Here is a 14,538-nt window from a genome sequence, read left to right on the forward strand (position 1 = left end):
AACAAAACCATTATACCCTGATTTCCCATTGAAAATGGGTTCAGGGTATAATTAATATTATTACTTATTACTTTCGACTTCAATTTAAAACTGTAAGATGGCCTATTTGCCCACCTTACATTATACCCATTTTTAGTAGAGAGGAGATTGAATTTGGAATTATATTTTAGTTTGTAGTAAATAAGTGGAAACGGTTGAACTAGGTCTTGTTATATTTTGAAGTGACGCAATTGAAGTCGTCGATTTATATTTTTGGTTCATAGATAATGAGTTGAATTATGAAGTCATATTTTGGTAAAGAGTAAGTTAGGCTATAAGTCGAATAAAATAGAGCTAAGTAGTTAATAAGTAGTCGTACGTGTTATAGCAGTTAGTTTTTAGGACATAAGCAGAAATTCAAATTAGTGGACGGGAGCGCGATCAGCAATACAACTGTACGGCTCGAAAGTTCGCGAGGTGAATGGCATTGCTGGTCGCGTGGTGAAATCTGCACAGCGGCAGAAAGGGATTGAAAGCTGCGTTGTTTAACCAAAGCTAATTCGCATAAACAAACTGATTCGTGAGTTAACAATTAACTCAACAAAGTGACAATTTTATGTACCCAAGGTACTCAAAGAACAAAAACATTATCCATAAATTCGACGAAAATCGTAGAATCGAAAGTACAATTATGGAAGAGGAACTTCAAAATTTAAGAGGAATCATACTCCAGCAAGAAGCAGCGCTAAACCTACTCCGACAACAATATGAACAACAACAACCAAACCAGTGGTTGTCGAGCAAAGATATTATCCAGCGATTTCGCCAACTACGACAACTGGATGATCAATATGATGTGTTGGCCTTCATTAGATCCGTTGAATTCCTCATGACGGTATGCCAGGGAAACGAGCTGTTAATTCAATTCGGCACCAGCATCGTCGCCAACGAAAAGGTCTCGGGAGCAGCAGCAGATTACATCAGACAGTTAGGGATGGAACCATCTTGGGAGCAGATGAAGACGAAAATAATGAAGCAAATGCGGCCGAAGACGACTTACGAGGATGTGTTCGACAGATGCTGATTAATTAAAGTAAGTAGTTTAAGAGAGCTGTTCTTAGAATTCGAAAAAGCAAAATGTGAAATAAATAAAATATACATGTTTGATGAACTAAAACCTACAATATACGAAAACGTTAAAGTAGATAGAGATTTGTTGAATATATTAATAAACAAAATAGACACCCCATGCATGCTCTACAAACAAAATATTAAAACATTAAAACACTATATGATCCCAGGGCTATATCACAGAGATATAGAAAAACAACTAACAACACTCACCAGAAGCAAAATAACGCTAACACCAATATTAACACAAGAGCTAAGACTAACACTAATACCAACACCACATACAACAGACCAAGTCAAAACAGCCAGCCCCTTAATAACAACAAGAACACTGGTCAAACAAATCAACAGCCAGATAACAGACCACAACCCAACCAAAACCAAAATCCTAGACCAAATTATAACAACAAAAACAATAGCTCAAGACAAACAAGAATGTCCCATATGAGCGTTGATACCCAAAGGAACGATTTCACTCTTATGGAAATCGGAACTTTGGAAGAAAATCAGGCAGAGGAAGTAAATTTTTTGATACCTTGCCTAGGGCAAACTTACCCATAATAACATGGACAATAGGAAAGCAGGAAATCAGATGCTTAATCGACACTGGTGCAACAACAAGCATCTTAAAATCAAAAGTTCTTGAACAACAGTACCCAAAAATTGAACTCACCAGACCTTGTTCTTATAAAACTCTTAACGGTGTTAACATTGTAAAATACGCCGTAACCACACCTTTCCCCAAAGAAATTCCCTACTTAGGAACACTTCAGTGGAAACTTATAGATTTCCCAAACGAAAATTTCTCAGCAATAATAGGGCAAAACTTTCTAAAAGCATTCAAAGCTCAAATAAATAATACTGAACGATACGTACTATTACTAGACAAGAAATTCTATTTTTTAGACTACGAATATCCAGAATCAATGCACAACGCTTGTGCTCTGCAACCTATAAACATAGATCATATACGAGACCGTCTCAACCTCGAACATTTAAATGACGAGGAACGCCAAGCGGTCGAAGCTCTACTTGCGGAATCCGATGATCTATTTTTTCGGGAGGAGGCAACAAACCAAATCTCCCACGAAATTATTTCTACAGTGGATAGGCCCTTATATTCTAAAACATATAGATATCCCCAAATCCACGAAAAAGAAATAAATAGACAGATACAAGAAATGCTTAAGCAGAATATTATAAAAGAAAGTAATTCCCCCTATAACAGCCCCTTATGGATCGTTGAGAAAAAACTCGATCATTCAGGGTCAAAAAAATTCAGAATTGTCATCGATTACCGCAAATTGAATGAATTTACGGTCGACGACAGATTTCCAATTCCTAATCTTAATTCTTTGCTAGATAAACTGGGTAGATCAAAATATTTTACAACCCTCGACTTAGCGAAAGGCTTTCATCAAATTCTCGATAAAGAGGAGGACAGACCAAAGACAGCATTTTCAACACCGTCAGGTCACTACGAGTTCATCAGAATGCCGTTCGGACTCAAAAATGCTCCATCGACATTCCAGAGACTTATGAACGAAGTCTTGAAAGACTATATTGGCGAAAATTGCGTCGTCTACATGGACGACATACTAATCTTCAGCACATCCCTTCAAGAACATATGACCACATTAAGAAAAATATTCAAAACTTTAAAAGATGCCAATTTAAAAATCCAAGTAGATAAATGTGACTTTCTAAACAAAGAAACGCAATTCCTTGGTCATATCTTGACCACTCACGGCATCAAGCCGAACCCAGATAAAGTAAACATTATTCAGAACTTAAAATTACGCCGAACTGCAAAGCAGATCAAGTCGTTCCTAGGAATGACAGAGTTTTATAGAAAATTCGTTAAGGACTATGCAAAAATAGCATTCCCTATGTCAAGATATCTGAAGAAAAACATGACAATCAACACCGACGACCCAAGCTACATAGCAGCATTTGAAAAGTTGAAAACATTAGTTACAAATAGTCCTGTCCTACGATACCCAAATTTTTCTAGAAAGTTCACTATCACGGTGGGAGCAGTCCTCTCTCAAGAAAGTCACCCAATCGCATACGCATCCCGAACGTTAAATCAGCACGAATGTAACTATTCAACCATAGAGAAAGAGCTCCTAGCCATAGTGTGGGCCGTAAAATACTTTCGACCATATGTTTTTGTAAAGAATTCAACCTCGAGAGCGATCATCAACCATTAAAATTGCTGATGGCTAAATATACAGGCAAAGACATAAGCCCAAGACTGCAGAGATGGCTCATCAGTCTGGGAGAGTACAACTTCCACATAGAATATATAAAAGGGAAAAATATATAAAAGGGTAATAACATCGCTGACTTTTTGAGTAGGATTAGAGAGAAATAAACCTAATGGAAGTTGAATCCACGAATGATAAAGACAACAGATCCCTAGCAGCTCAAACGATTCATTCTAAAGAAGAGGATCAGGGTTTCGACATGTCTATACTAGAAACAGCAGTTAACAGATTCAATGTACAGCTAATTTTTACAGAAAGGAATCTCGAAGCCACCGTACAGGTGTTCCATCCATACACTTCCAACCCGAAAGTAAAATTTGTAAAGTGCACTAGGTTCGTTAGGGATATCGAGTCTGAAGATGAACTGCATACCCAAATAGCCTTACAAACATTTACATACATATACACACACAAGCATAAGCACGCATGGGCGGCAGTGAGCGCTTACTATGAGAACTTAATAACTTTTTTTGTGGACGTCCGATCTTCATGAAACTTTCAGATTATGATTATAACATGGATATGCATGTAATTGCCAAAGCACAAGTCTCTAGTATTTGAAATACGCTTTTTACAAAAGTGAGGGTGAGGGGGTGAATTTAAGGGTGGGGGGTAAATTTTAACAAAAACCGAAAATGTATAAATTGCATGTAAGCATACATTAACAAGTATGAACGTTGCAGTCGGGCGTTACCGACTGCGGAATACTCATTCACATCCCATCAACAATTTAGTAGTTAAGTTTCGCTCTAATACTGTAGTATATACATGTTTTTCCGATTTGCCACGCCCCAACTGGGCGTAACGGTACCCTAACTGCAAAGTTTGAGTGCTTACTCTCAAAAAAAAGTGAAAATTACAGGGTATTTTTCAATATGCCACGCTCCTAAAGAGGAGTAAAAATTATTTTTTGGGGAATCGATAGAGGAGGCTACCAGTAACTCAACTATCCAAATTTTAAGCCTCTAGCTATTATACAGTGCTTATCATAATTATAATTATAGTTCAGTATTTCAATTATGAATGACAAAAGACTTTTTCACTTAAAATTAACGATTTAATAACGATTTCTTATAAAGAAGTAAAAAACTAAGAAAAACATCATCATTTTCTGTATCAAAATTATAGCCCATATTCATATTTTGGTAAAAAAAGATCGAAATTCGTTGCTGATTGATGGAAAAACTAAATGTAATACATAGTCCGGCCTCCATTTGCCTCAGTCAACTCGAAAATTCTCTTCATCATTGAAACCACTAAATTTAATAGAAGGTCCTTTTCGAAACTTTGTCATTCATTTAGAATTTGCGTTTTAAGATATCCAACTGTCTCCAATTGGTGATTTGTGGCATACACACGTCTTGCAAGATTACCACAGACATTTTCTATCGGGCTGAGATCTGAAAAACATTCTGGCCAGTCAAGGACATCAACATGAAATTCCTCCAAACACTCCTTTGTACGTCTGTTCACATGGATCTGGCATTATCCTGTTGGAAAACCATTGGTTTTTCACGTAATTCCCTTAAATATGGATTAAGACTACTATCCAGAGCCTGAATATACTCTTCACTGTTCATTCCGTTCGTTACAAACTTCAATTCCCAGGTACCAAATGAAAAAAATGTACTACGAATCATGACGGAGCAACCTCCAATGTCTGTCCTTGAAAAAAAAACATAGGATCCTTCCTCAAATCATGCTTATAAGTATCAAACCCATCAGGACCATCCAGGTTAAACTTCTTCTCATCAGAAAATATGACCTGTTAGGGTAAAAATTTATAAATATACTGTAAGCCAAAAGACGATGATTTAAACGCGTGTATGTCAGATCGGTCGCAGAATGTCTTTCGGCAAATTGAAGTCGAGCAACCTTGTATCGACTTAGCAACATGGATGCTTTGGTCAGTTTAGACCTATTTATGATTCCTGAGCTCTTAAGTACTCGCCAAACAGTCATCGCTTACATAGATTCGCCCACATGTGAGGCCAAAGCTGTTCAAGCGGTTAAGTTGTTGCTGGCTTTCTTAATAATTTTGGGCTTATCGTGCGCAATTAGTAACGGTTTTCACCCAGTACGTCTTCTTGATCCTTATTCTTCGGGGTTATCCAAAAAAATTTTAATTACACTTTGAATTTTTCTCAAAATTCGTAAAATACTCGAAATAGACTCTCCTGACTCGAAAAGTGAGAAAATACGGCCCTTTTCATAATAAGATAATTGTTTTCCAAGCGGCATCTCTTAAAAACTATCTAAATTTACTTAATTACAATGTCTGTAAAACAAAAGTCTGTTCCGCACTTAATAAACTCAAATTTGCGACAGTGGGCTATAATTATGATACACAAAAATGCAAGCAAAAATGCTAACACAGAGCAAAAGTTAACGGTTTTTTCTTAGTTTTCCATAAATTGAAAAAAATTTCAATAAAATCTACTAAATATGTTGTAGACTGGAACAAAGTGCTGTAAAATTTATTTTTGAAAACCCTTAAATATGTTGTTAAAACTGGCTCAAAATTTAAGTTGCTGGGTGGGCTATAATTATGATAAGCACTGTACTTTAGGAGATATAAATGTTTGCGGTTTGCCACGCCCCCTGTGGACGGACTTATATCCGACAAAGCTTTTTGGTCTTGGGTGACCAGCCCCAGTATATATACAAAATTTGAGATCTCTGGCTTCAATAGTGTCCAAAATATAGCAGAATTAAAAAAATAACTATATCTTCAGGTCCGATTTGCCACGCCCCTAACGGGCGTAGACTTATAATTTTGTCTTTAGACTTTATAGAATCATAACATTAGCTGACATGCAAAATTTCAGCATTCTAGGTTTACAACTTTAGGAGATACGGTTTTATTCGATTTGCCACGCCCCAAATGGGCGGGGATATATCCGCCATAGCTCGTGATCTTGGGTGGTCGACGCGGACCTACATACCAAATTTCAGCTTTCTAGCTCTTTAACTAACATGATTTCTGGTATATCGGAAAATGTATTTTCCGATTTGCCACGCCCCTAGTGGGCGGATCGGGAAAGTTTTAACACTTTATAAATCGGAGATATACACGAGTATGTGTTCCAAATTTCAAGTCTCTAGCTTCAATAGCGCCGAAATAGATTGCGTTCATACGGACAGACGGACAGACGGACAGACGGACGGACAGCAAGACGGACATTGCACAAAACCAATATACTGATTTACTTTCGTGAATGAGTATAAAATAGCAATAAAGGTGTAGAAGATATAATTTTATAACTGGTTTTCGATAAGGGTTTTTATCGATAAAAAAAGATCGGGATGAGTTATCGATTTTTACTGATAAACTTGATATGCGCGCTCTAATTACGGACATTTAAAAAAAATTGAAGTCTCTAGCTCTTATATCTTCTGAAATCGACGCGTTCATACATACGGACAGACGGACAGACAGACAAACAGGGCCAAATCAACTCAGCTCGTCGCCCTGATCAAGAATATATATACTTTGTGGGGTCTGCCACGCCTCCTTCTGCCTGTTACATACATTTCAACAAAACCATTATACCCTGATTTCCCATTGAAAATGGGTTCAGGGTATAAAAACAAACTAGTGCCAGAACAAACAAAAAATAGAATGGCAGTGAGTGAAGAAAATCTGAAAGCGCTGCTTGAGTATGCAGTAAACAGTGCATTAGAAAATCAAGCGCAAGTATTTGAAAGAAAAATGGAGGAAATGAGAAACGAGTTTAGAAACGTAACACTGTCCGTACCCGAGGTTACATTGTTTAAAGATGCGGAAATTATTGTAGGTATTAAATGTGACGAAACACTGGACATAGTAAAATCAGTACCAGACTTTGAGGGAAAAATCGAGACTTATGTTTCGTGGCGGAAAGCCGCATACACTGCATATAAAATCTTTGAAAATTATGTAAGAAGCTCAAAGCATTAGGAATAAATTAGGAATAAAATCAAAGGCCCTGCTGATATGGTACTGTCTTCATACGACACTCCACTGAATTTAAAGCAATTATCAATAGACTTGACTATACATACGCCGATAAACGCCCCATTTATATAATCGAGCAAGAGTTGTCCGTTCTACGTCAGGGAACCCTGACAATAGCCCAATATTATGAGGAAATTAAAAAGAAATTAACATTACTCATAAACAAAACAATTATGACTTACGATTCCACTTTGGCTGCTTCTCTAAACGAAAAATACAGAGCAGATGCATTGAGAGTCTTCATTTCAGGCACAAAGAAATCTCCCAAAAGATTTGCCATCAGCACTGGCACTTGCACAGGAAGTTGAATCTAATCATGAACGCTTCCAATTCGCTAGTAGTTTTGCTAGGAATAATGAAGAAAGAGCTCAGCGTCAGGAACAGAGACAGCAAAGGCAGCCCACTGTAGAAAGTACCCCAAACCAAGTAAAAACTCCATTTTACAAATAAAAATCCCAAAACAATAGCCCGAATATAAAACAAGAGCCATCACAACCTATGGACGTTGACGCTTCATCTCGGTTTAGGCAAACAACTCAATACCCGAATCAAGGCGGTTTCTACCAAAATCAGGTGCCAACAAGTAAGAAAACTCTAGTCGAGAGTGCTCGACTAGATACTACCCTGAACCCAACAAATAAAAATGCCCATTTAGTATGGCTGAAATTTCAATTTCGATGTATTTGAAAATATAAATAAAATACCAAACTCTTTTAATATAATATATGAAAATATTTTGAAACAATTAAAAAGTTGATATCAGTTGCACCGATCGGGATTCGAACCGCGACTTCTCGATCGAGCGTCATGCAGCTAACACACTACGCCACCTCACTTCTACAAGTGGCGCTGGCAAAAATAGATTCACTGCTGCAGCGCCATCTACCAAAACCAAACGAAACTAACTGCTGATGTGATTCTAAGAATCGACTCAGCTCGTCGCCCTGATCTGCCACGCCTCCTTCTGCCTGTTACATACATTTCAACAAAACCATTATTCCCTGATTTCCCATTTTCAATGGGTTCAGGGTATAACAAGTAAGAAAGCTCTAGTCGAGACTGCTCGACTACGAGATCCCCTGAACCCTTGGAGCAATAGCTATTTCAATAATTTTTCGCGTCTTTCAGCTTACACAAGAAACACGCACACACACACAAACACACACACACGCACGCACACACAGGCATACATACACACACATACATACACACACATACACACACACACACACACACACACACACACATACATACACAAACGCATACACACACACACATAGGAAAGGAACTCAAAGATACAGAGGATATGTGCAGTGTAAGTATCAATCGCATACGAAGCTGGTTGACTGGAGCTGGGCTCGAGCTAGCGGCACATAAAACTGAAGGTGTCCTAGTCAGCAGTCGCAAAAGAGTGGAAACTGCCAATATAAAGATCGGCAGCGTTACCATTACGTCAAAGAGGGCGATAAAGTATCTTGGTGTCATGATAGACACAAGATTAACTTTTCGCGAGCACTTAGAGTATGTGCATAAAAAGGCAGCTGATTCTTGTAGAGCTCTCTCGAGAATCATGTTTAACACGCGGGTACCTAAACAGCAACGACGTCTACTTCTAATGAGCGTCATTAGGTCCGTCATCCTCTATGATGCGCCAATATGGGCAAGAGCGATGGCAACGCCGAGCTAGAGCCGGGGCATTTGCGCGATCTACAGACTGAGCGCAATCAGAGTCAGCTGCGCTTTCAGGACTATCTCCGATGACGCGGCGCTCGTCATAGCTGGTATGGTACCATTGGAGTACTTGGTCGCCGAAGCCGTGGAGCGGAATTCGCACGCGCCTGCGCGACTCAACGCTATCAGGGTGAACAGCATTGCACGATGGCAAAGAAAGTGGAATATCTCAGCTAAAGGGCGGTGGACGCACAAGCTCATCCCGGAGCTTGAACCATGAGTCAACCGTAAACACGGCGAGGTAAACTTCTACCTTACGCAGATCCTCTCTGGACATGGATGCTTTCGGAGCTATTTGAAGCGCTTTGGCCACGAGGAATCTGACGAGTGCCCCTGGTGCGAGCGAGGGCATGTGGAAGACGCCAACCACATTCTTTTCGAATGTGGACGGTTCCTGGAGGAGAGGCGTCGTCTGGAAGAGGCAGTGGGCCGCTCCATCAGAGCGGACAACTTAGTCAACGCCATGCTGGAATCGGAGGAAGCTTGGGAACTAACAAGCACCTTCGCGGCCACAGTGATGATGGAGCTCAGCAGAGTCGAGCGAATGAGAAGACGAGCTGTCCCAGGCTAAGGTAGAGCACAGTGCTTGCGAAGCAATGCTTTACGGCCGTCCCGCAAGCATAGCGCACTATCCTAGCCACCACGCAACTTGCAACTTGTATTATAAAGATTGTCAATAAACGAATATAAAACAAGTAAGAAAGCTCTAGTCGAGACTGCTCGACTACGAGATCCCCTGAACCCTTGGAGCAATAGATATTTCAATAATTTTTCGCGTCTTTCAGCTTACACAAGAAACACGCACACACACACACACAGGCACGTACGCACACACAGGCACACATACACACACACGCATACAGACACACATACACACACACACACGCATACACACACAAACGCATACACACACACATACACACACACATACACAAACACATACCCACACAAGCACCCACGCATAAACACGCATGGGCTGCAGTGTGCGCTTACTATGAGAACTTAATAGTTTAATAACTTTTTTTATGGACGTACGATCTTAATGAAACTTTCAGATTATGATTATAACATGAATATGCATGTAATTGCCAAAGCACAAGTCTCTAGTATTTGAAATACGCTTTTTACAAAAGTGAGGGTGAGGGGGTGAATTTAGAGGTGGGGGGGTTAATTTTGACAAAAACCGAAATTGTATAAATTGCATGTAAGCATACATTAAAAATTTGGAGACTCTAGCAATAAAGGTGTAGAAGATATAATTTTATAACTGGTTTTCGATAAGGTTTTTTATCGATAAAAAAAGATCGGGATGAGTTATCGATTTTTAATGATAAACTTGATATGCGCGCTGTAATTACGGACATTCTAAAAAAAATTTGAAGTCTCTAGCTCTTATATCTTCTGAAATCGACGCGTTCATACATACGGACAGACGGACAGACGGACAGACGGACGGACGGACAGACGGACAGACGGACAGACAGACGGACAGGGCCAAATCAACTCAGCTCGTCGCCCTGATCAAGAATATATATACTTTGTGGGGTCTGCCACGCCTCCTTCTGCCTGTTACATACATTTCAACAAAACCATTATACCCTGATTTCCCATTGAAAATGGGTTCAGGGTATAAAAAACATACACATACACAAACACACACACACACACAAACACATACACACACAAGCACCCACGCATAAACACGCATGGGATGCAGTGTGCGCTTACTGAGAACTTAATTGTTTAACAACTTTTTTTGTGGACGTACGATCTTCATGAATCTTTCAGATTAGAATTATAACATGAATATGCATGTAATTGCCAAAGCACAAGTCTCTAATATTTGAAATACGCTTTTTACAAAAGTGAGGGTGAGGGGGTGAATTTAGAGGTGGGGGTAAATTTTAACAAAAACCGAAATTGTATAAATTGCATATAAGCATACATTAAAAATTTTTAGACTCTAGCAATAAAAGACAGACGGACAGGGCCAAATCAACTCAGCTCGTCGCCCTGATCAAGAATATATATACTTTGTGGGGTCTGCCACGCCTCCTTCTGCCTGTTACATACATTTCAACAAAACTATTATACCCTGATTTCCCATTGAAAATGGGTTCAGGGTATAAAAAGAATTATTTTTAGCATAATTTTGACATACTTGGCCACTCATAAACTTCAATTATATTTTCATGAAACCAATCCTTAACTACTGGGGAATCCTATTTAGGATCGTTATCCTGTTGGAATTTCTATTTTAGATGTATGTTGTCGTGGGCATATGGTAGCATAACACTACTCAATAGTTCCTTTTACAGGAATCTGTCCATTATGAAATGAAAAACAGTCCCAAACCATTATGCCGCCTCCTCCGTGCTTGGTTAAGCACTTTTTTTATATATCTGGGATCCAATTCTTTGCCTTTAGGTCTTCGAACATTTATATTTGAGTCATTCTTAAAGAAATTTTTTTTTGTTTCATCACTCCAGAGAATGTTCCTCCATTCATGCTCTCCCTCTAAACCACACCAGGCCTTGTGAGTTTGATCAAAATTAAGCCTCATCCGAATATTTGATTTACCCAATAGAGAAACCCTGCGAGTAACTCTCCCAGGTAGATTCGAGCTTTATAGCCGACGACGAATAGTTCGTGCCGATACAGCATTGCCCATTTCGATGGCAATCGCTCTCGAAGACTTAAAAGGGGCTCTTTTAGCCAAGGTGACTATCCGGGAATCCTCTCTTACGGTAGTTTTCCTTCGGGCACCCGGCTTCTTTTTATCTTTCTTTAGTTTTAGAGCATTTGTAACGAAGTTCTCCGATCGTCCCGTTAGTGAGGCAATGCATTTATAAGTTTTACCCTCTTCACGAAGTTTGAGAACGAGATTTCTCTCTTCAGCACTGCAGTGAACTCCACGACCCATCTAATTTTATTTAAATGTGGCAAATGCAAATTTTGATGCTTCAATCAAATTATATTCAATAAAAATACTACCTTTGCTTACGCAAAAAGTCTTTAATATTTTAATAATTTTTTGTTTAGTTTAGCACACCTATTAATGTGTCCAGGTCAATTTTGAGATAGAGAATGTATAACAGTCAAAACTTTTTAGCAAATAAATTTTTTTGGAAGATTTACCTATTTCCTTTTTAAATAGTGTGGCCATACCTAACAAAAAAAATTTCGTGCTGATAGATGTTGTCAAACCGTAATTATTCTAAAATATGCTAGAATCTTTGGGTCACACCTATTAATTTCACCATGCATCCACAAGCACGCATAAGCCGGCGCTCTGCTAACTGCGCATTAAGCAGCGACTGCGCTTAGGCTGCGCTGCAATGTGGGCAATATTATGAGAATTTATTTGTTAATTTCTTTTGTAGACATACTATCTTAATAAAACTTTCAGAGCGTAATCATATGGCTAAAATGTGTGTACATTCCAAAGCACAAGTCTCTAGTACTTGAAATGCGTGGTATCCAAAATCTGTAAATTACAAAATCTTTGTATCGATGAACTTTATATACAACGCAAATTTGAAGACTTCAGGTCTAAAAGTGTTCAAATTAGGCTGAAAAAACAATGTAGATTTTTCGATTATTCTCGATAAAAAAGTTATCGGATGAGTTATCGAAAAAATATGATAAACTTGTACTGCCTATGGTATACACGAGTATGCATGCCAAATTTCAGCTCTCTAGCTCTGATATCTTCTGAGATCCTCTTTCTCATACGGTCGGACGGACGGACAGACGGACAGGGCTATATCGACTCAGCTCGTCGTCCTGATCAAGAATATATATACTTTATGGGGTCTGCGATGATTCCTTCTACCTGTTACATACTTTTCACAAAACCATTATACCCTGATTTCCCAGTTTCAAAGGGGTTCAGGGTATAAAAAGGAAGAAAAGAACAAAGAAAAGAAAACTAGATTAAATGAGCGAAATATAGAATTAGTGGATAAAAATTGAGTAAGCCAAACAACTAGGGAAGATTAGTATAAGCGAACAAGGAAGCAGAGTATCCATGCATCAAGAATGGAAGGAGGAACATCCCACAGTTCGGGACTAAGCATCGGCTGGGTCTACCAGCGCTGTAAAGAGGAATTGATAGCTGTAGCACAGGATCTCGGCCTCGAAGACGAGAGCCGCGTGGAGGATCTAAGAAAGAGATTGTCGTCGTTCATCCCGGGCGGCAACTATTCGGCGGAAGTGAGAGGGAGGATAGTTGAGTGGGAGGCGCGTTTCGCAAAAGAACCAAGCGCAGCGACGAGCATGGGCGGCCGCGCCTATCAGAAGTCAGAGCCGGATCTACGGAAAGCTCAAGAACGCGACCCCCTCTCGACAGCGTCGCTGAAGCTGAGCGTACCCACGGCGATCGGTACGACTGGTAGCCGGAGGGATGAGAGGCCGCGGGAATTCTGTTTTGGCGACGAAGACAAGGTGCTCGCACCGAAGGCAGATCGTCGGATTCCTGTTTTCTCTTCACCGCCGGAAAGGCACCCGCCGTGGAACGTAGCTGAGCAGGTTCGAAAATGGGGGATGAGATACGAAGGACGGTCGGACCCCCTCAGTTTTATTGAAATTCTGGAGGAGCGGACGATAACATATGGAATCGAACTCGACCGGATGCCCAGGGCGCTAAGCGAGGTGTTGGTAGACAAGGCGGCCAAGTGGTTCCTAACCAGTGGGCTAAGAGACGTTCCCTGGTAGGAGTTCAAGAAAGAGTTCCTGGACTTCTTACCTCCCAAATACTTCGAGCGTCTGGAGGACCAGATTCGAGCGCGCCGGCAGCGAGAGGGGAACCCTTCAAGGATTACTTAATCGAGCTGCGTTTATTAATCCGTCAGGCTAGATACAGCCCGGCCCAAGAGTTAAACAGGGCCTACGAAAACGCATCCCCGGAATATAGGCTATACGTACGGAGGCACGATGTTTCGTCCCTTACACAGTTGACACAGATGGCTGCAGAATTCGAAAACGTGTGGAATCAGCAGAGGGAACTAGAGAGGAGGACAACGGTGGAGACTGCCTGGCCCAAGCCAGCGGAGGCGCGGCAGGACAACCCTTTCCGCGCGAAGGCACCTGATGCCCGTTCTGGAGGACAGGCCGGGGGCAGAAGGAGACGCCGGCGACGATACCTTCAGCGGAGGCGACCAACCGGGTGATGGCTCAGGATGCTGGACCCAGGGCGAATCGGGTCTGTTACCGATGTGCACAACCTGGACACTTTGCAGGAGAATGTCGTAATGCGCCAGTGTTATTCTGCCGACACTGTGGACAGCGAGGCCGGACTGCGAAGGAGTGTTGCGAACAGGGCAGCGCGGGAAATGGCCAGGAGATTAGATACTGGAGACGAAGAGAGGTACCCGCTCCGAGTAAAGGAGTGGAAAATAGTCGCGACGGTGGTGGTCGGGGGTCAAAGGA

The 14,538-nt window shown here is 40.5% G+C and overlaps 1 protein-coding gene and 1 long non-coding RNA gene across 12 annotated transcripts in view; one reads left to right on the forward strand and one right to left on the reverse strand.

The window, feature by feature from the left end:
* The window catches only part of LOC149269490 (uncharacterized), a 178,296-nt gene that overhangs the window by 93,767 nt on the left and 69,991 nt on the right, over positions 1–14,538 (forward strand). The window lies entirely within an intron of this gene.
* SMC5 (structural maintenance of chromosomes 5) overlaps positions 1–14,538 on the reverse strand; it is a 54,647-nt gene that overhangs the window by 15,157 nt on the left and 24,952 nt on the right. Inside the window, exon 1 of one of the 11 annotated variants that reach the window (XM_089466649.1) lies at positions 7,560–7,678. The exons of 9 other annotated variants lie outside the window; for them this stretch is intronic. In XM_089466649.1, the coding sequence (XP_089322775.1) occupies positions 7,560–7,608 (49 nt within the window). In that variant the 5' untranslated portion in view covers positions 7,609–7,678. Of the gene's footprint in view, positions 1–7,559; positions 7,724–14,538 lie in introns of those variants that run through there. One more of the 11 variants, XM_089466647.1, reaches the window with a different exon arrangement.

Source organism: Drosophila arizonae, chromosome 4, assembly GCF_054131065.1.
Source record: "Drosophila arizonae isolate 15081-1271.41 chromosome 4, UAZ_ARI_1.0, whole genome shotgun sequence".
Lineage (NCBI taxonomy): Eukaryota > Metazoa > Arthropoda > Insecta > Diptera > Drosophilidae > Drosophila > Drosophila arizonae.